Below are 19,673 nucleotides of genomic sequence, written 5' to 3'. Positions count from 1 at the left end.
ATCAAACTGCCTTTTTTGTTGTTTTTTGTCGTAAACATGTTGTGAGATAAACATGTTGTGAGATGTTGGAGAATCTAAACTGATCTTTCACTTACTGAATTATTTTTAAATAAGACAGTAAACTAGCATTAGCTAAAGCTAGCTGTGCTAGCCTCCACTAGCTTGTTTGGTTTTTTATTCTCTTATTTGTTGCTCTTTTGGAAAAGGTGCACACAATAATAAAAACATTACAAATACGTATACAGTAAGAATCAGATCGAGTGAAAATACACATACAAACTATATCAACAAAAATATCTAAATCCAACTTGGGATGAAAACAATCACTTCAGGAGGGAAGTCAACCAGTCATGTTGTTTCAGGTCAATTTATTCATTTAAATTTAATTTAAATTCATTTAAAACGGGTTGTTTCAGGTCAATAACATGTATTCAACACTTGAATTATTGTGATAGGTCTGTTTAGGCTACCAGCTTCAATCAAAGCCTTTAAATGTTCAGCATCATTTATCTTTGCTGAAAATGTTTAAAAACTGCTTGTGTTGTTCAAAATAAATATAATTTCTATAATAACGTCTGTCGCACCTGTTTCATTTGGTTTCTTTATTCAAAAGGTTAGAAACTGGAAATATGACAGAAAACAGACTTCGGAATCGATCACTTTGATATCATCGGATTTTTGTGATATTTGCTGAACAATCAATAAAACATCGACTTTATTAATCAAACAGAGTTCATTTAAAATTTAACATACGTTTCAGAAAAGTGGATGTTTAATTCTATTTTTAGCAGATGTTGGTTGATTATAAGTTGTTATATTATATGTTGTTATATTATATGTTGTTATATTATATGTTGTTATATTATGTTGGTTGATTATATGTTGTTATATTATATGTTGTTATATTATGTTGTTATATTATGTTGTTATATTATATGTTGTTATATTATATGTTATATTATATGTTATATTATATGTTGTTATATTATGTTGTTATATTATATGTTGTTATATTATATGTTGTTATATTATGTTGTTATATTATATGTTGTTATATTATATGTTGTTATATTATGTTGTTATATTATATGTTGTTATATTATGTTGTTATATTATATGTTGTTATATTATATGTTGTTATATTATATGTTGTTATATTATATGTTATATTATATGTTGTTATATTATGTTGTTATATTATATGTTATATTATATGTTGTTATATTATGTTGTTATATTATATGTTGTTGTTTATATTATATGTTGTTATATTATATGTTGTTATATTATGTTGTTATATGTTGTTATATTATATGTTGTTATATTATATATTATATGTTATATTATATGTTGTTATATTATATGTTGTTATATTATATTGTTATATTATATGTTGTTATATTATATGTTGTTATATTATATGTTATATTATATGTTGTTATATTATATGTTGTTATATTATATGTTGTTATATTATATGTTATATTATATGTTGTTATATTATATATATTATATGTTGTTATATTATATGTTGTTATATTATATATTATATGTTGTTATATTATATGTTATATTATATGTTATATTATATGTTATATTATTATATTATTATTATTATATGTTGTTATATTATATGTTGTTATATTATATGTTGTTATATTATATGTTGTTATATTATATGTTGTTATATTATTATGTTGTTATATTATATGTTGTTATATTATATGTTGTTATATTATATGTTATATTATATTATATGTTGTTGTTATATTATATGTTGTTATATTATATGTTATATTATATGTTGTTATATTATATGTTGTTATATTATATGTTGTTATATTATATGTTATATTATATGTTGTTATATTATATATTGTTATATTATATGTTGTTATATTATGTTGTTATATTATATGTTGTTATATTATGTTATATTATATGTTGTTATATTATATGTTGTTATATTATATTTTGTTATGTTATATGTTGTTATATTATATGTTATATTATATGTTGTTATATTATATGTTGTTATATTATGTTGTTATATTATATGTTGTTATATTATATGTTGTTATATTATATGTTGTTATATTATATGTTGTTATATTATATGTTGTTATATTATATGTTGTTATGTTATATGTTGTTATATTATATGTTATATTATATGTTGTTATATTATATGTTGTTATATTATGTTGTTATATTATATGTTATATTGTATGTTGTTATATTATGTTGTTATATTATATGTTGTTATATTATATGTTATATTATATGTTGTTATATTATATATTGTTATTTTATATGTTGTTATATTATGTTGTTATATTATATGTTGTTATATTATGTTATATTATATGTTGTTATATTATATGTTGTTATATTATATTTTGTTATGTTATATGTTGTTATATTATATGTTATATTATATGTTGTTATATTATATGTTGTTATATTATATGTTGTTATATTATATGTTATATTATATGTTATATTATATGTTATATTATATGTTGTTATATTATATGTTGTTATATTATATGTTGTTATATTATATGTTGTTATATTATATTATATGTTGTTATATTATATGTTGTTATATTATATGTTGTTATATTATATGTTGTTTATATGTTGTTATATTATATGTTATTATGTTGTTATATTATATGTTGTTATATTATATGTTATATTATATGTTGTTATATTATATGTTGTTATATTATATGTTATATTATATTATATGTTATATTATATGTTGTTATATTATATGTTGTATATATTATATGTTGTTATATTATATGTTGTTATATATGTTGTTATATTATATGTTGTTATATTATATTATTGTTATATTATATGTTGTTATATTATATGTTGTTATATTATATGTTATATTATATGTTGTTATATTATATGTTGTTATATTATATGTTGTTATATTATATGTTGTTATATTATATGTTGTTATATTATATGTTATATTATATGTTGTTATATTATATGTATGTTATATTATATGTTGTTATATTATATGTTATATTATATGTTATATTATATGTTGTTATATTATATGTTATATTATATGTTGTTATATTATATGTTATATTATATGTTATATTATATGTTGTTATGTTATATGTTGTTATATTATATGTTGTTTATATTATATGTTGTTATATTATATGTTGTTATATTATATGTTGTTATATTATATGTTATATTATATGTTGTTATATTATATGTTATATTATATGTTGTTATATTATATGTTGTTATATTATATGTTATATTATATGTTGTTATGTTATATGTTGTTATATTATATGTTGTTATATTATATGTTGTTATATTATATGTTGTTATATTATATGCTGTTAATGGAGAATACATCGGTTCAGTGATGAATCCAGGGTTTCTAATCGATGTAAGAGCAGCTTCTTCTTGATACAGAATAAATGAATGGATTCCCGAGTGGATTTAACTGTAATAAATATCTCAGGCGAATTGAAACACTCTTATCATCACTGAAGGTGGTTTTTTTATATCTTTGTTTCAGCGCTCCCGCATGAAAAGTCTCCTGTTTACTGAATGGATTTCTGCGTTAAGGTGCAGTTCGATCCGTTGTGATCGGTGCTCTGCTGATAAGCCTGTGTGTGTGTGTGTGTGTGTGTGGCTAGCCTAGCAGCTAGCTGGTTACGCAGTAGCAGTTCGGCGTCGGGCAGCTAGTCCACCATCGGACCGATGCCTCGGAAATCGCTTCATCTTCGTCCCGTTCAGATCACATGAATGTTGTCCGTTGACTTCAGTGGGCGCTGATTGTTAGAAGAACCGTAGAAGACCGATGTTAGCGGCGGTCGGTTCGTTTGTTTGTCAGCGGCCACATTCTCCGTTTTTGGCTCGAGCTAGCTAACGAGCTAGCTCGAGCCAGTGTTAACGCCTGTTAGCCTGTTAGCCTGTTAGCCTGCGATGGCACAGCCGGAGAGCCAGTCGGTGAAGGAAGGTAGGCCGCTCTGTCTCCGTCTCTGTCTCTGTCTCTGTCTCCGTCTCTGTCTGTGTCTCTGTCTCTGTCTCTGTCTCCGTCTCCGTCTCCGTCTCTGTCTCTGTCTCCGTCTCCGTCTCTGTCTCCGTCTCTGTCTGTGTCTCTGTCTGTGTCTCTGTCTGTGTCTCTGTCTCCGTCTCTGTCTGTGTCTCCGTCTCTGTCTTCGTGTCTCTGTCTCTCTGTCTGTGTCTCTGTCTCCGTCTCTGTCTGTGTCTCTGTCTCCGTCTCTGTCTTCGTGTCTCTGTCTCTCTGTCTTCGTGTCTCTGTCTCTCTGTCTGTGTCTGTCTCTCTGTCTTCGTCTCTCTGTCTCTCTATCTTCGTCTCTCTGTCTCCGTGTCTCTGTCTGTGTCTCCGTCTCTGTCTTCGTGTCTCTGTCTCTGTGTCTCTGTCTCTCTGTCTTCGTGTGTCTCTGTCTGTGTCTGTCTCTCTGTCTTTGTGTCTCTGTCTCTCTGCCTCCGTCTCTCTGTCTCTCCATCTCTCTGTCTCCGTCTCTCTGTCTCTGTCTTTGTCTCTCCGTCTCTGTCTCCGTCTCTCTGTCTCCGTCTCTGTCTCCGTCTCTCTGTCTCTCCGTCCCCATCTCTCTGTCTCCGTCTCTGTCTCTCCGTCTCTGTCTCCGTCTCTGTCTCTCCGTCCCTGTCTCTCTGTCTCTCCATCTCTTTCTCTCTGTCTCCATCTCTCTGTCTCCGTCTCTCTGTCTCTGTCTCCGTCTCTCTGTCTCCGTCTCTGTCTCTCCGTCTCTGTCTCCGTCTCTGTGTCTCCGTCTCTGTCTCCGTCTCTCTGTCTTCAAACGCTTCTCTCCACAGCCGTGTCGTTGGACTCCCGTTAATAACGTGTTATTCGGTGTTCGGTGAACGTTAGTCGTCCTCCGGTTGAACAGAACCGGGGCTCGGTTCGGCTCGTTAGCCGGTTAAAGACCAACATCAGCTGAGAGCTGCTGGATCTACGAGGTTCAGCAGAACTCACCGACATGTTCCTCACGGAACCGTCAGTCAGACATGACAACAGGTCTGAACGACACCTGTCAATCTCAGACATCTGTTCTGACGTGTTCTGGTGATGAAGCTCTAAAATGTCAGATTACATCCTCAGTGGAGGTTTCATGGATCATCAGTCACTTTAATATCAAGTCATATCAAAATGTGACATCAAGCGCCTCCAACCAGTGAAACAGCTTGATGAGGAGTTCTGTTGATGCAGGTCTTCATCACAGGTCTTCATCACAGGTCTTCATCACAGGTCTTCATCACAGGTCTTCATCACAGGTCTTCATCACAGGTCTTCATCACAAGTCATCAGACAGATGTTTGGTTTATATATTTGTCCTCAGGACTGTCGCTGATAGTCAGAATGAATATTTAACTTTAAAATCACACGTTCACTGTGACGATGATGCCAAAAGTACCAGGATGTTCTCCGACATCTGCAGGTCAGGTGATGCCGTGGATGTTCTGACCCACAATCCTCTGCAGCAGAAGATGCACCACATCGACTGAGCCGCCGAGACAGTTGGTGGCGCTAAAGCTCCGCCCACAAAAGGAAGAATAATCATTTTATGAAGTAGTATGTCCCAGTTGTATTCATACTACGCGCTACCATGCGTACTTTTTGAATGGTAGCTGCAGTACAGACGAAAAGTAAAAAGGAATAGTCTGTGATGCTGAACGCAGGGTCTGGTGATGTCATCGTGACGTCACCATGGAAACCTGAAACTGGAGCAGAGAAACAGCAGATTTTAGGAAACAGAATCTTCAACATGCTCACAGCCAAGTGTTCCTGAGCCCACGCAGTGATTTCCACTGGTTCCTCTCCTCCACTGTGAGCGGGCGTGTCGTCTTGTTGGAGAACCCTGTTGCCATGGCGACACAGTTCAGGTGGTGTTTCAGTGAATGTTTTCCCTCAGAAGGTCCCGGTGGAACTCGGTGTTGACAGTCTGACTCTGGGGGACCAATTCACCGTGACACCAAGAAAACCCACCTGGTGTCTCCTGACGACTTCTTCGGTCTTGGACAGTGAAGCTCCGCCCCTCTTGAAACGTGATGTCATCAGAACACCTCGCCTGCTCGTCGCTTCATCGCCGTCAGACTTTCTGAAGACTTTCAAAGGTCTCTGATGACCGTTTACAGAGTTTGATCTAAACTCTGCTGTTTCTCTGCTCCAGTTTCAGGTTTCCATGGTGACATCACTAATGTTCTCGTACCAGCGGTCACATTAACGTGAGGAACTCAGAGATGATGATGAAGAGACGACTGAATACTTCCTGCTCCGTTCGCATCACCGTGCTGCGTTCAGGAACCCTCTGAACTTATTGATGAGCCCTCGTGTTGTGGCTTCATTGAGCTGTCATGTCATCACATCTTTAAATGACCAAACAATATTTAGTTTCCACTGTTTAATGAGGGAAAACGAGTTCTGCCTCTTCGGGGATGTTTAACATCTCTGACCGGTTCACCTGCGGAGCCTCGTCCTCCTCGGACTGACCTCCTCTTCTCTCAGCTGTTTGTGTTGTTGCGTGTCTGCGGTCCACTTCCTGTCCGTCTGACCCCGCCCCTCCGCTCTCTCAGCCTAGACGCTGCATGGCGACTGACGGGCAGCAGTGGGAGTGAGCAGCCAATCAGCTAGCGGCAGCAACATGGCGTCCCGTCAGAGGAACTCGGTCCGGATCCTGTTGAGCCGGGAACGCGGCTCCCAGACCTTCGGATCACAGCGACTCCTGCAGCTGCTGGTGGAGGAGAAAGTACGCTGGATGAAATGGCAGAGTCAGGTAGGTCGGGGGGTCCTCGGGTTTTAGTCCAACCTGTGTTGGAGCAGGTGCGACGTGTCCTCTGATCTGAGAGGATGATGATGACGGGATGAAGAGCTCAGTGAAACATTTGTATTATAAGATCTGAGATGTTAAAAATACTAAAAACTTCTTTAAAGTGCAGAACAGACGACTCGAAGTCAGACGGATTCACTCATCACAGATATATTTACATCTGAATGTAGTGTGACATCACTGAAGAGCAGTGACATCACTGAAGAGCAGTGACATCACTGAAGAGCAGTGACATCACTGAAGAGCAGTGACATCACTGAAGAGCAGTGACATCACTGAAGAGATCGTTCAGGACACAACCAAACATCCAGCATGTCTACCTGCCTGGTTTGACGTATCATACAACGTCCTCCAGTCTGTCCTCCAGTCTGTCCTCCTGTCTGTCCTCCTGTCTATCCTGCAGCCATCTTCAGTCTGTCCTGCAGCCGTCTTCAGTCTGTCCCCCTCTTTCTTCCCACATTTCACAGTTTTTTTGTTTATGTAGACGTTGTTGTTGTTGTTGTTGTTGTTGTTTACTTCTGTATGTGCCTCCCCAGTTTGATGTGAGTCTGTTGTTCTGTGTCTACAACAGAAGGTGGAGCTGCCGGACAGCCCGCGCTCAACGTTCCTGCTGGCCTTCAGCCCCGACAGGTGAGGAAGGAGGAGGAGGAGCCTCTGGAAATACACACTGTATGATCAGGCCCCGCCTCTTTTTACCTGGTTCGGACCACAACCAGCCCACCTGAGGGGGAGGAGGACGGTGTGTAGAGATGGCAGCAAGTCTCTCCTCTCAGTGGGGGGAGGAGGAGACGTCGTCCATCTTCGCCCATTCTGTGGAGCAGAGAGTCTCTGTGTTTGTTTGTTTGTTTGTCTGTCTGTCTGAGAAACCCTGTTTACCTCCTTGTTGTGGAGCAATGTCGTTAGAGTTGAATTCTGCCCCCTGCTGGAGGGACAGAGGATCATAGTTCTCAGTAAAATCAGCACAAATATGATGATGTATTTTATGGCCTCAACGAGAAACGATTTTACTTCCTGAGTGGTTGTGTGAACTCTGACCTCTGACCTCTTGTCGTAGGACCCTCATGGCCTCCACACATGTCAACCACAACATTTACATCACGGAGGTGAAGACTGGAAAGTGCCTACATTCCCTTGTGGGCCACCGTAGAACCCCCTGGTGTGTGACCTTTCACCCCACCATTCCCGGCCTGGTGGCCTCCGGGTGCCTTGATGGCGAAGTCCGCATCTGGGACCTGCACGTAAGTCGTCCTCTCTCCCTCCCTCCCCCCTCCCTCTCTCCCTCCCTCCCCCCTCCCTCTCTCCCTCCCCCCTCCCTCTCTCCCTCCCCCCTCCCTCTCTCCCTCCCTCCCCTCCGACTGGACCCACAGTACATCACAATAATATTACAGTATAGTTTATTATTATATTATATGTTAAATTATGTTATGTTGTCTGATCTTATATTACAGTACATTAATATGATGATGAAGAGCGTGGTATTGCCTGTCATGATAATGATGATGATGATGTTGATGATGATGGAGATGATGATGATGATGAAGATGATGATGGAGATGTTGATGATGATGGAGATGATGATGATGATGGAGATGAAGATGATGATGGAGATGATAATGATGATGGAGATGATGATGATGATGATGATGAAGAAGACGATGCTGCTGTGTTTTCAGGGCGGCAGTGAGAGCTGGTTCACCGACAGTAACGTTGCGATCGCCTCGCTGGCCTTCCACCCGACCGCTCAGCTCCTCCTCATCGCCACCAACAACGAGCTGCACTTCTGGGACTGGAGCCGACCGGAACCGTTCGCCGTGGTGAAGACGGGCAGCGACACCGAGAGAGTCCGGTGGGCGGAGTCCTCCCAACACCAAACTGAAGAACAAATATATCAATATTAATCACAAAAAGACTTTTCATTGGTTTGTTTTGGTTTCAGGTTGGTGAGGTTCGATCCTCTGGGTCACAACCTGCTCACAGCGATCGTGAATCCGTCCAATCAGCAGGTGAGAACTCCTCTGCCGTGTTTCTGTCCTCTGACCTCTGTGTGTCTCACTGTGGGCGGAGCTCCACCTCTGCTGCACTGACGGTGCGGAGCAGACACAGGTGGAGGATGGGGGGGAGATCGTCCACTCGTTAATTGATTAACAGTCGATAGCGTCGTTCTTTCAGTTAGAAAATTAAAAAATAAATGATACTGAAATGGACGAACCAGCAAAATACACTGTTCATCAGTCTCTTCAAACTGAAGCTCTTCCTGCTGTGGATGACTCAGAGGCAGGTGTACCCGTGTCTAATCAACATGTAATAAATGGTTATAAAGGCTGACTCCGCCCACTGACCGCGCCCCTCTGCTTCCTGTCCCCCAGAACGAGGAGGACTCGGAGGTTCCCATGGACAGCGTGGAGATGCCTCACTTCCGTCAGCGCTCCTTCCTACCCTCCCAGCCGGTTCGTCGCACCCCCATCCTCCACAACTTCCTCCACATCCTGTCGTCCCGCTCCCCGGGGAACCAGGCGGGAGCCGAGCAGCCGCGTCCTCCCGGGGAGACGGGAAGCAACCTGGGAGAATCTCCCAGCATGCCTCTGGCCCAGTACTCCGCCGCCGAGCGAGCGCCTCCGTACCCCGGCTGCACGCAGCACCTGGGCATGGTGTGCCTGTGCAGCCGCTGCTCCGTCGGCCGGAGCGCCTCGCTGGCGGCCGACGGTTCCTCCGTGACGCCGTCTGAACCGCGGGTGTCGGAGGCCCCCCCGCCCCTCCCGGCCTCCACCTTCTCCTCGGCCCGTACGGAGCCCCGGCAGCCGTCGGACCGGCCCTCCGCCTTCACCTCCGTCTACTACAGCGCCGGCGCTTCTCTCAACCCCTCGGCGCCGAGCGGCATCGAGCCTCACTCCGCCTCCAGACCGGGACCCGACTGGACCCGCAACCTGCTCAGCATGAGGGAGGGCGGGGTGGGGGCGGGCATGCTGCCCCCCAGAACCTCCTCCTCCTCCTCCATCAGCCTTCTGTCAGTGCTCCGTCAGCAGGACGGCTCCTCCCAGTCCCCCGTCTACACCTCGGCCACCGAGGGGCGAGGTTTCCCCCAGCAGGGGGAGGCGGGGGTCCGGGACGCCACAGGCACCAGCAGCGGGCACCACCCGTTCTGGGACGGCTCCCGCAGCAACACCGCCTCCTTCCGCAACGTGCTGCAGTGCAACCTGAGCCGCTACTTCATGGAGTTCGACCGCATGCAGGACCTGGAGCCACCGCTGGGGGGCGCCATGGCGGACGGCGGCCCGGAGCAGAACCAGGAGCTGCTCAACAACAACATGGACCCGGACAGACCCGGGCCGTCCTCTTCCTCCTCCACCTCCTCCCCCACCATCATCCACTACCAGCCTCCCCTCCCTCCTCCCCCCTCCTCCCACAGCCTGGAGAACAACGTCCCTCCCCCGACCTCCCGAGGCCACCTGAACCGCTGCCGGGCCTGCCACAACCTGCTGACCTTCAACCACGACTCCCAGCGCTGGGAGCGCACTAACCAGGCCTCCTCCACCTCCGCCTCCCCCCTGGAGCCCACCTCCTCCTCCTCCTCCTCCCCGTCCTCCTCCTCCTTCCCTCCTTCTTCGTCTCCATGGCAACCTGAAGAAGGCCGGAGGACACTGGAAGCTCCCCCACTGGAGAGGAGGGCCCCCCCGGAGCCCAGCGAGCCGCCGCCTCCTCCCGGAGGTGGAGGAGCAGGAACGGTGGCCTTCCCCATCGCCCCCTCCTCCAGCCAGCCGGGGGAGCAGACGGTGGGTTTGGTGTACAACCAGGACACGGCGCAGTGGGAGCGGGTTTACCGGCAGGCCGCCGCCGGCCGCGCGGCCGAAACACCGGAGGCCTTAAGCCAAGAAATGCCTGTCGACCCCCCAGACGAGGACTCCCTGAGGAGGTACGGACTCCTGCTGCTGCACTCGGTCATAACTGTCAATAAGGTGTCACGTGACATCTGAGACTCTGATCATAATTTATTAACAATAATTTATATAAACAACCCTTATTATAAATAACCTGACGGATTCTGTGGTTGTAACTTGGATCCTTCGTTTCCCGTCAGGAGGCTGTTGGAATCTTCTCTGTTATCGTTGTCTCGCTACGACATGTCGGGATCCAGAGACCACCCGATCTACCCTGACCCCGCCAGGTACCCTAACCCCCCACCCCCAGGTACCCTAACCCCCTCTCCCCCCACTGACCCCGCTGCTCCTCTGTGTGCAGACTGTCTCCAGCAGCGTACTACGCCCAGAGGATGATCCAGTACCTGTCCAGGAGGGACAGCATCCGCCAGCGGTCTCTTCGTTACCAGCAGAACCGCCTGCGGGCCATGTCGTCTTCGTCCGACGGCCCGGCCACCAACCCGACCGGCTCCATGGATAGCAGCGACGTGGACTTCGAGGAGCTGGAGTGAGTCTCGGACCGTCTCTGTGTCCTGCGTCTGTCCCTCACAGCGTCCTCACCTTGTCTTTTTGTGTCCAGCGATAACGGAGACAGAGCGAGACACAGGACGCCGCGGAACGCCCGGATGTCAGCGCCCTCTCTGGGTCGCTTCGTCCCCCGGTGAGTCGGTGATGATGTCAGTGATGATGTCAGCAGGTCACATGACTTCATTGAAAGCTTCGCAGTGATCCACGTCTTTAAGTCTTTACAGTGTAGTTAGAGTACCAAACATTTAAATAAATGACAGAGGGGGCGTGTCTGGTTCTGGTTCTGTGAGTTTTTATTGGTGCAGAGTTTCAGTTCAGAGCTTGGTTCATGTTTCCTGTCCCGCCTCCTCCTCCTCCTCCTTTTCCTCTTCCTCTCCTGTACGCAGGCGCTTCCTGCTGCCTGAGTACCTGCCCTACGCCGGGATCTTCCACGAACGAGGGCAGCCGGGCCTGGCCACACACTCCTCTGTTAACAGGGTGCTTGCAGGTAAACACACACACACACACACACACACACACACACACACACACACACACACACACACACACACACACACACACACACACACACACACACACACACAAACTTCCCTCCACTTTGTTTTTGCTGCATTATTTCCTGAATTATCGTGTCAGAGTTTCAGCAGCATCGTGTCGGCCCTGTTTTTAATTTACCTCCAGATTTGTTTTTCTTTGTGTTTCTAGCTGATCAACAGTTTGTCTTTTATGTTCCTCATAATTATTTCATAACTATCTCACATACAGTCTGTAGCAGGAGAACATTTGTTATCCTGACAGACTGTTTCACCTCATCATGAATCTTTGGTCTGAACTACAGACTGTTTCTAAAAGAGTTTGTAGCTTCAGGTCTGTAAAATGGTTCTGATCCAGAAGTGTCTTCAGCTGCAATACCAGCGAGTGCCACTAGAGGTCGGCTCCAAAAAGCCTCCGGCTCCATAGACTCCCATTCAACTTCTCTCATCAAATCCAAAGTGAATAAAATGTGTCCATCAGTTATCTCGGTGTTGTTAGCTAAAGTCACTCCTTCTTCTTAGTTTTCTGGAGGTCCATCTGAAAATAATCCCTCATTCATTAGAAAAGAAGATTCAAGAAGACCTGTTTTTGGGGGCGTGCCTGTTTGATTGACAGGCCTGTGGTGCAGTCAGGTTACAGCTATCGGTGGGCGGGACGTAGTATCGTCAGGTTTCCGATCAGATCGGTCAGATCCACCGCTGGCTCCTCCCCCAGCTCGTCCAAATATGGTCACTTCCTGCTCCAAACCGCTCCGAACAAGCAAAGATGGTGACGGACAGAATCTGAACTGGAGGATTCATAATGTTCACAAACCAACGATGACATCACTGATGGTTGATGACATCACTGCTGGTTGATGATTATATTTAACCAATGAATGCTGTCGATTTTTTATGACCTCACTGCTGGGATGTGTTGTTGTCTGCAGGCGCGTCCATCGGAGACGGTCAGTCTGCAGTCGCCAGCAACATCGCCAACACCACTTACCGCCTGCAGTGGTGGGACTTCACCAAGTTCGACCTGCCGGAGATCAGCAACGGTACGAAATAAAACATTCTGACATCAGTTGTAACTGACGGTCGCTGCTGAGTCGCATCATGATTACAAACATCAAGAAACACATTTTCTTCCAGAAATGATCAATTTATCGCAGCTTCCTGTTGATCTTTTTCATTTCCTGTGAAACGCTGGATCCTTCAGGCCTCTTGGAAGTCGTTGTAGTGAAACGGAACCAGAACCCTCGCAGGCTCGGGCCGGGTCTCTGGTTCCTCTCACTTCCTGTCGTAGAGACATTAAATGGGACATTAGACAGAAAGGACAGTTTAAAGGAGGAGAATCACAGTCTTACTTTTCTCCTGTACTTCCTGTTTATGTTTTTGTGACCCCGCCCCCTCGTGCAGCCTCGGTCAACGTCCTGGTGCCAAACTGTAAGATCTACAACGACGCCAGCTGCGACATCTCGGCCGACGGTCAGCTGCTGGCCGTCTTCATCCCCAGCAGCCAGCGCGGCTTCCCCGACGAGGGCATCCTGGCCATCTACTCTCTGGCCCCCCACAACCTGGGAGAGATGCTCTACACCAAGAGATTCGGTAGGCGGTCGGCCTCCGCCCGTGACCTCTGACCTCTGACCCCGCGGGCTGTCTCACCCAGAGTCTCTGTATCGTCCGCAGGTCCCAACGCCATCTCCGTCAGCCTGTCCCCGCTAGGCTGCTACGTCATGGTGGGACTCGCCTCACGCAGAATCCTGCTGCACCCCACCACCGACCACATGGTGGCGCAAGTCTTCCGCCTGCAGCAGCCGCACGGGGGGGAGACATCCATCAGGGTGAGACACGCACAGAGACACACACACACAGAGACACACACACACAGAGACACACACACACACACACACACACACACAGAGAGAGAGACACACACACACAGAGACACACACACAGAGAGAGAGACACACACAGAGACACACACAGAGAGAGACACACAGAGACACACAGACAGAGACACAGAGGATTAAAATGAGGAAAGTTTCTGGAAAATAAAAGACTCATGAAACATGAAGTTACCTGATGATGATGATGATGATGATGAAGACTTGAAGCTAAACACTCTACTAAATCACGACTGTTTTCTGTCCTGGATCCTAAATGGTAGAATGAGCTCCACCGACATCAGGACAGAAACTCTGAACATCTTCCACCACAAACTAAAACACTCTTCCTCCTCCTCCTCCTCCTCCTCCTCCTCCTTCACCTTGAACAGTAGAACTTTAGTATCTTAAAATAGAACTTCCTGATAGAACTTTGTAGTTTGGCTTTCTGGAAGAAATTGTATTTTCTTGATTCTTGTTCTGATTTTGAACCCTCATGGTTGAAATGAACTGATTGTAAGTCTTTGGATAAAAGAGTCAGATGAATGAAATGTAAAAAAAACCTGCAGTTCCATCAGAAGATGATCGTTTAAAGAGTGTGTGTGTGTGTGTGTGTGTGTGTGTGTGTGTGTGTGTGTGTGTGTGTGTGTGTGTGTGTGTGTGTGTGTGTGTGTGTGTGTGTGTGTGTGTGTGTGTGTGTGTGTGTGTGTGTGTGTTTCAGATGGTGTTTAACGTGGTCTACCCGATGGCTCCAGACCAGCGGCGCCACGTCAGCATCAACTCTGCTCGCTGGCTGCCCGACCCGGGGATGGGTCTGGCTTACGGAACCAACAAGGGAGACCTGGTGATCTGCCGGCCGGTGTGAGTGTGTGACACACACACACACACACACACACACACACACACACACAGGATCTCTGCAGGGGTTCACATGAAGCGTCAAGTGTTCTCCTTCATGTTGTCATGGTAACGGGGTCTCGGCCGATCCAGGACTCCAGAGTCCACTCTTGGCTTCAGGTCCAGGAAACATCTGTGGTTCTGTTGTGTCTCCAGTGGGTCACCTGGACCCGGACCTGAACCCGACCAGAAGTCGGTCACAAAGAGACACAAAGAGAAAAGAACGAATATCGACATTAATGCCCTCTTCCTCCCCCCACTGATGTGATTATCTTAATGATCTGAACAGGAAGAGCATTAATTGGAGAAGCCCCCAATTAGCGCTTTAACGAGGTCGTGATCTCTGATTCCACGAAGAAAATCCTCCTCTTTCCTGGATGGAAGTGAATTAACCAGCTGTGTGTGTGTGTGTGTGTGTGTGTGTGTGTGTGTGTGTGTGTGTGTGTGTGTGTGTGTGTGTGTGTGTGTGTGTGTGTGTTCAGGTTCTACCGCAGCGATGGTGAGAGTCCCGGAGAGTCGAGCAGCGAACCGTTATTCTCGGTGAACAACAGCGGAACCAGCCGGACTCGAGGTTCTGACCGACCCGGGTGAGAACCGTGTGTTCTGCGGTCCGGTCCACTTTAATGTGTTTTTCAGTTGCTGCTCTGAACTGCAGTTAAAATAGAAGAAGCTCTAATGAACCACAAGATAAAGGTGACACTTAAAAACTTAGCTGTTAGTGATGTCATCAGGTGTTCTGATGACATCACGCTCCTCCAGGAAATAATCAATACAGATTCAAACAATATTTGTAGGAGCTTTTCATTTTGTAATTATTTTTATTTTAGTTTAATTAACAGAAGCTGAAAGTATTACAGCATAAGGTCTCCTTTCAAAATAAAACTGATAATATAAACTATAAATAATTTCCAATCGAGTCACGGCCGAGTGACGTCGACCATGTGACCTGTAATAAAACAATAAAAACAGAGTTCCCTGTTTTATTTTTGTAAATTAAATCACGTGTTTCCTGTCCTGTCCGTCCTCTGATTGGTCCTCAGACCGAACCGCTCCGGCTGGAGGCTGGACAGAGACATGGGGCTCATGAACGCGATTGGTCTCCAGCCCCGACACCCCACCCCCTCCGTGACATCACAGGGAACTCAGACGCCAATCATCCAGCTGCAGAACGCCGAGACTCAAACGGAGAGGGAGCTGTCAGAGCCCAGCGTCTCCCAGCCGCTCAGTACGGACACACACAGAGAGACACACAGAGAGACACACAGAGAGAGAGACACACAGAGAGACACACAGAGACACACACAGAGACACACACACAGAGACACACAGACACAGAGAGAGAGACACACACAGACACACACATACAGAAACAGACACACACACAAACACACAGACACACACACAAACACACACAGAGACACAAACACACACACACACACACCGTGTGGTGACGTCGTCCTGCTTCATGTTAAACAGGAGTTTTTATGTTGTTTTATTAAATGAGTTTCTCTGCTGAGAAGAAACATCCAGCGGTTCCCAACCCCCCTCTGTGTGTGTGTGTGTGTGTGTGTGTGTGTGTGTGTGTGTGTGTGTGTGTGTGTGTGTGTGTGTGTGTGTGTGTGTGTGTGTGTGTGTGTGTGTGTCCCTACAGATGTCCCTCCTGAGACTCCGTCCACCAGTGGATCGTTTCAGCTGGAAGCGTCTCAGAGCAGCAGAACTCAGGACGGAGTTCAGGGAGAAGCTTCAGGAGACGCCAACACGTCTGCAGCCAGTACAGGTATGATAATGGAGGTGAAGATGAGGAGGAGGGTGATGTGATGATGATGATGAAGATGATGTGTCTCCTGTCTCCGGTTGTCCAGAGTCTCCAGACTTTGTCTCCGGTGAGGACGCGCTGGCTCGTATCCGGCGTCTGATAGCGGAGGGTGGGATGACGGCGGTGGTCCAGCGGGAGCAGAGCACCACCATGGCGTCGATGGGCGGCTTCGGCAACAACATCATTGTCAGCCACCGCATCCACCGCGGTTCCCAGACGGGGGCGGGGGCCTCCAGGGCGCCAGCGGACCCCACGGGGACGTCCCCCTCCACCTCAGGGACCCCGGCCTACCCCCTCCCCCCTCAGGTGCTGCAGGACATGGACGATGTATTTGACGGGGGACGAACGGACGAAGACTCCCTGCCGGGCCCCTCCTCTTCCTCTCTGCTGCTGTCTTCCCCCGCCTCATCCTCCTCCTCTCACAGCCCCCTCCCCGGCGGCGGCGGCGGAGGCGGCGGCCCCAACGGTTACCCCGGCGACCCGTACAGCAGGTAGTCGTCCCATTAGCCCAGAGAGAAAAAGCCTTATCCAAGAAAAGGGTGCTGCTCCGACTCCGCACGGGGTCTCCCGCCTGGAACAGAAGGGACACCAGAGCCCCGCCCCCTGCCCCTCCCTCCTCCTCCCCCTCCCCCGACCTCAGCGTGCACTTCATCTGCACTTATGACCCGAACCGGAGCCGACCGCGATCATTCCTCCACAGAAAGGGCTTCTACTGGACGGAGCGATGGAGACACACTTCCTGTTTAAAGTGCCATGTTGAGGTGGTGAGGTGGGGGGAGAAGGGGAGGAGGGGTGGGGGCGGGGCATCTCTCCCCCGGTGATCCAGCGTGTGCGCTCGGTGCCATGTGACGTTGAACTTTGATGTGAACCGTGTGATTGAAGTGTTTCAGTGAATTCAGCACTACTTTTATTTGGAAGCCTGTTATTTTGTTTTTGTTTTTTTGTACTGTGTAATTATGATGTTTGAATCATGTTTGGGGGCGGAGCCTCTGCGGCGCCGCCGCCGCCGGACCACGTCACCGAACGGACACGAGACTGGACGGACTCAACCGACTGCAGCTCATCAGAGGATTTTAAAGGCTGAAGAGGAGGAGAACCATTTCCTGTGTGAGGGGTGGGATGGGGGGGTGTAGTTCATCATGACCTGCCCCCCTCCCTCCCCCCTGAGCCCCCCCCTCGTTGCACTACAGTGTGTTTGGTGCTACCGAAGCTGCGTGTTTTTAGTGAACGACTCCGAGAGCTTCGATCATCGTTTGTACTTTTTGATCTCGAGCTGCAACTCACGATTATTTTCATTGTCTGTCGATGGACGGCGAGGGGAGGTGGGGGGGGGGGGAGAGGGGAGGAGAGAGGAGGGGACAGGTGCATGCTGGGAGGACGTGTCTGTAAAAACACAGCGCCTGTCTGACGTGGAACAGATTTTTACTGTGACGGGACGTCGTGTCTCTGCTGTCCTTCACAATAAAGCTCCAGAAACTCGGCTCATCTGTTTCTGAACGCCCACGACGCTCCGTTAACGGCAATATTTCATATTACTTCCTGTTTATATCCTGCAAAGCATGATGGTATTTATAATTCTCTATTGTTAGTACTGCAGCGGTTTGTGGTACGTTTTCTGGCGTCTTGTTCTGTCCGACCAGCAGAAAGGAATTTATTTTATTCCGTTTTCAGGAGGAAGATGTTTACGTTCATGAAGATGCACAATCAGCGTTTAATCTCTTCTCTGATTGGTCGATCTTTGCAGATCATCAACGGTCCATCGGGTCGTTATTGGAGCTTCGGTTTCTCCCGGCGTCTCTCGTTCACTCTCTCTGGGTCGGTGGGACAGAACGAGGCGTTCAGGGACCCACCGTGGAAACTTTCAGATGTTTGTATTAACCGAACGTTGAAACTACTAACAGAACCGGAGTCTGCGGGCTCGTCAAACATGAAAATAATTGTTAATTGCAGCTCGTTTGTTGCATTTTTAAGGACGGTGAACCTGCAGAACCGGCGGAACCTTTAAAACTGAGAAGGTGGAAGTAAACGACCAAACGGAAACACGTGTTTTTTCTTTCACCAGCAGGGAGGAGTTGTGTGTGTGTGTGTGTGTGTGTGTGTGTGTGTGTGTGTGTGTGTGTGTGTGTGTGTGTGTGTGTGTGTGTGTGTGTGTGTTGTATGTTGCTTTTTTGTGTCACTTCTGGGTTTTTAAGAAATATCGCAGTGTTTGACGTCAGCACGGTTTAAAAGTCGTCCTGGTTTCAGGAGTTTCTGACCCGCTGGAGCGGTTCTGCAGAACCTCGTGTTCATGCTACATCTGCTGACGGCCTTCAGTCGGAGCCCCGCAGCTGCTGACCGCTAAAAAAAAGCACGACAAACATCATCACGACAAACAACACAACAAACATCACGTGACGTCGCTCTGAACTAAACTGAAACTGTGAAGGACCGAGCGTCGAGCCCTGAGGAACTCCACCTCTCCGGCTGTCATTGAACTCCTGTAGTGCCTCCAAACCCTGCCCCTCCTGGCCCCTCCCACCGTCAAACTCCTGCAGAAGAAAACACATTTTTTTGATGAAGCGCTGCTTTTTCTTTTCCAGCCTGAGACCGAGCAGCCGTCGGCGCTCTGCTGCTTTTTAGAACCTTTTTTTTTTGTATTGGTTATTACACGAGCTCAGCCAATCAGACGCAGCGCTGGCGGAGGTTCAGGTGCTAACAGTGTTTAAGGTGTGTGTGTGTGTGTGTGTGTGTGTGTGTGTGTGTGTGTGTGTGGAGGCGGGGCCGTCAAATGAAAGATAAACAGGTCGAGCCCTGATTGGACACAGTGAGTCGAGGTGAGGTATGGGATGTTGTTTCCATGGCGACCTGCGGAGGACAGCAGCAGAAGGTGATGTCAGATCCGCTCCTGGCTTTCACTTGATGGTGGACATGTTTGACCGGCGTCACAGCGCCCCCTCTCTGTCAGGTGGAGTTTGTACAGCGACTCTGACTTTTAGACGTGATGTAATTAAAGAGCTTTGAGAGTTTTCCTGAGTTTCCTGTTTTCCAGCCGACGACGATGTTAAACATTTTTAACTGTCGCTCCATTTTGGTCTCAACCTGCTGAAACATCCAGATGTGTCGAGCTTCGAGTTTTTAATATTTTCTCTCAGCTTTAATTATTTAACCTGCGATAAAAAAAATATAAATTTCACTCCAGTTGAACATTTAGATTAAAAGCTTAATTTATCACATTTAAACGTGTTTGAAGTTCTTTAACGTGTCTTTCTTAT

The 19,673-nt window shown here is 46.2% G+C and overlaps 1 protein-coding gene across 1 annotated transcript; it reads left to right on the top strand.

The window, feature by feature from the left end:
- Positions 1-3,694: 3,694 nt before the first annotated feature.
- ambra1b (autophagy/beclin-1 regulator 1b) lies at positions 3,695-19,427 on the top strand. Its single transcript, XM_069724457.1, has 19 exons — positions 3,695-4,012; positions 6,613-6,812; positions 7,438-7,496; positions 7,921-8,104; positions 8,540-8,712; positions 8,803-8,869; positions 9,233-10,776; positions 10,942-11,028; positions 11,103-11,288; positions 11,361-11,441; positions 11,695-11,795; positions 12,771-12,881; positions 13,243-13,431; positions 13,513-13,667; positions 14,431-14,570; positions 15,089-15,193; positions 15,647-15,831; positions 16,258-16,383; positions 16,469-19,427. The coding sequence occupies exons 2-19, from the start codon at positions 6,681-6,683 to the stop codon at positions 16,915-16,917; spliced, it is 4,074 nt and encodes a 1,357-aa protein (XP_069580558.1). The 5' UTR covers positions 3,695-4,012; positions 6,613-6,680; the 3' UTR covers positions 16,918-19,427.
- Positions 19,428-19,673: the final 246 nt, after the last annotated feature.

The sequence above is a fragment of the Brachyistius frenatus genome, unplaced genomic scaffold (assembly GCF_029030835.1).
Source record: "Brachyistius frenatus isolate BFR_SWC_R1_liver_20210118 unplaced genomic scaffold, ASM2903083v1 Contig_378, whole genome shotgun sequence".
In the NCBI taxonomy this organism is placed as follows: Eukaryota; Metazoa; Chordata; class Actinopteri; family Embiotocidae; genus Brachyistius; species Brachyistius frenatus.
Note: the sequence above shows the minus strand (reverse complement) of the source record. Positions and strands in the feature narration are given on the sequence as shown.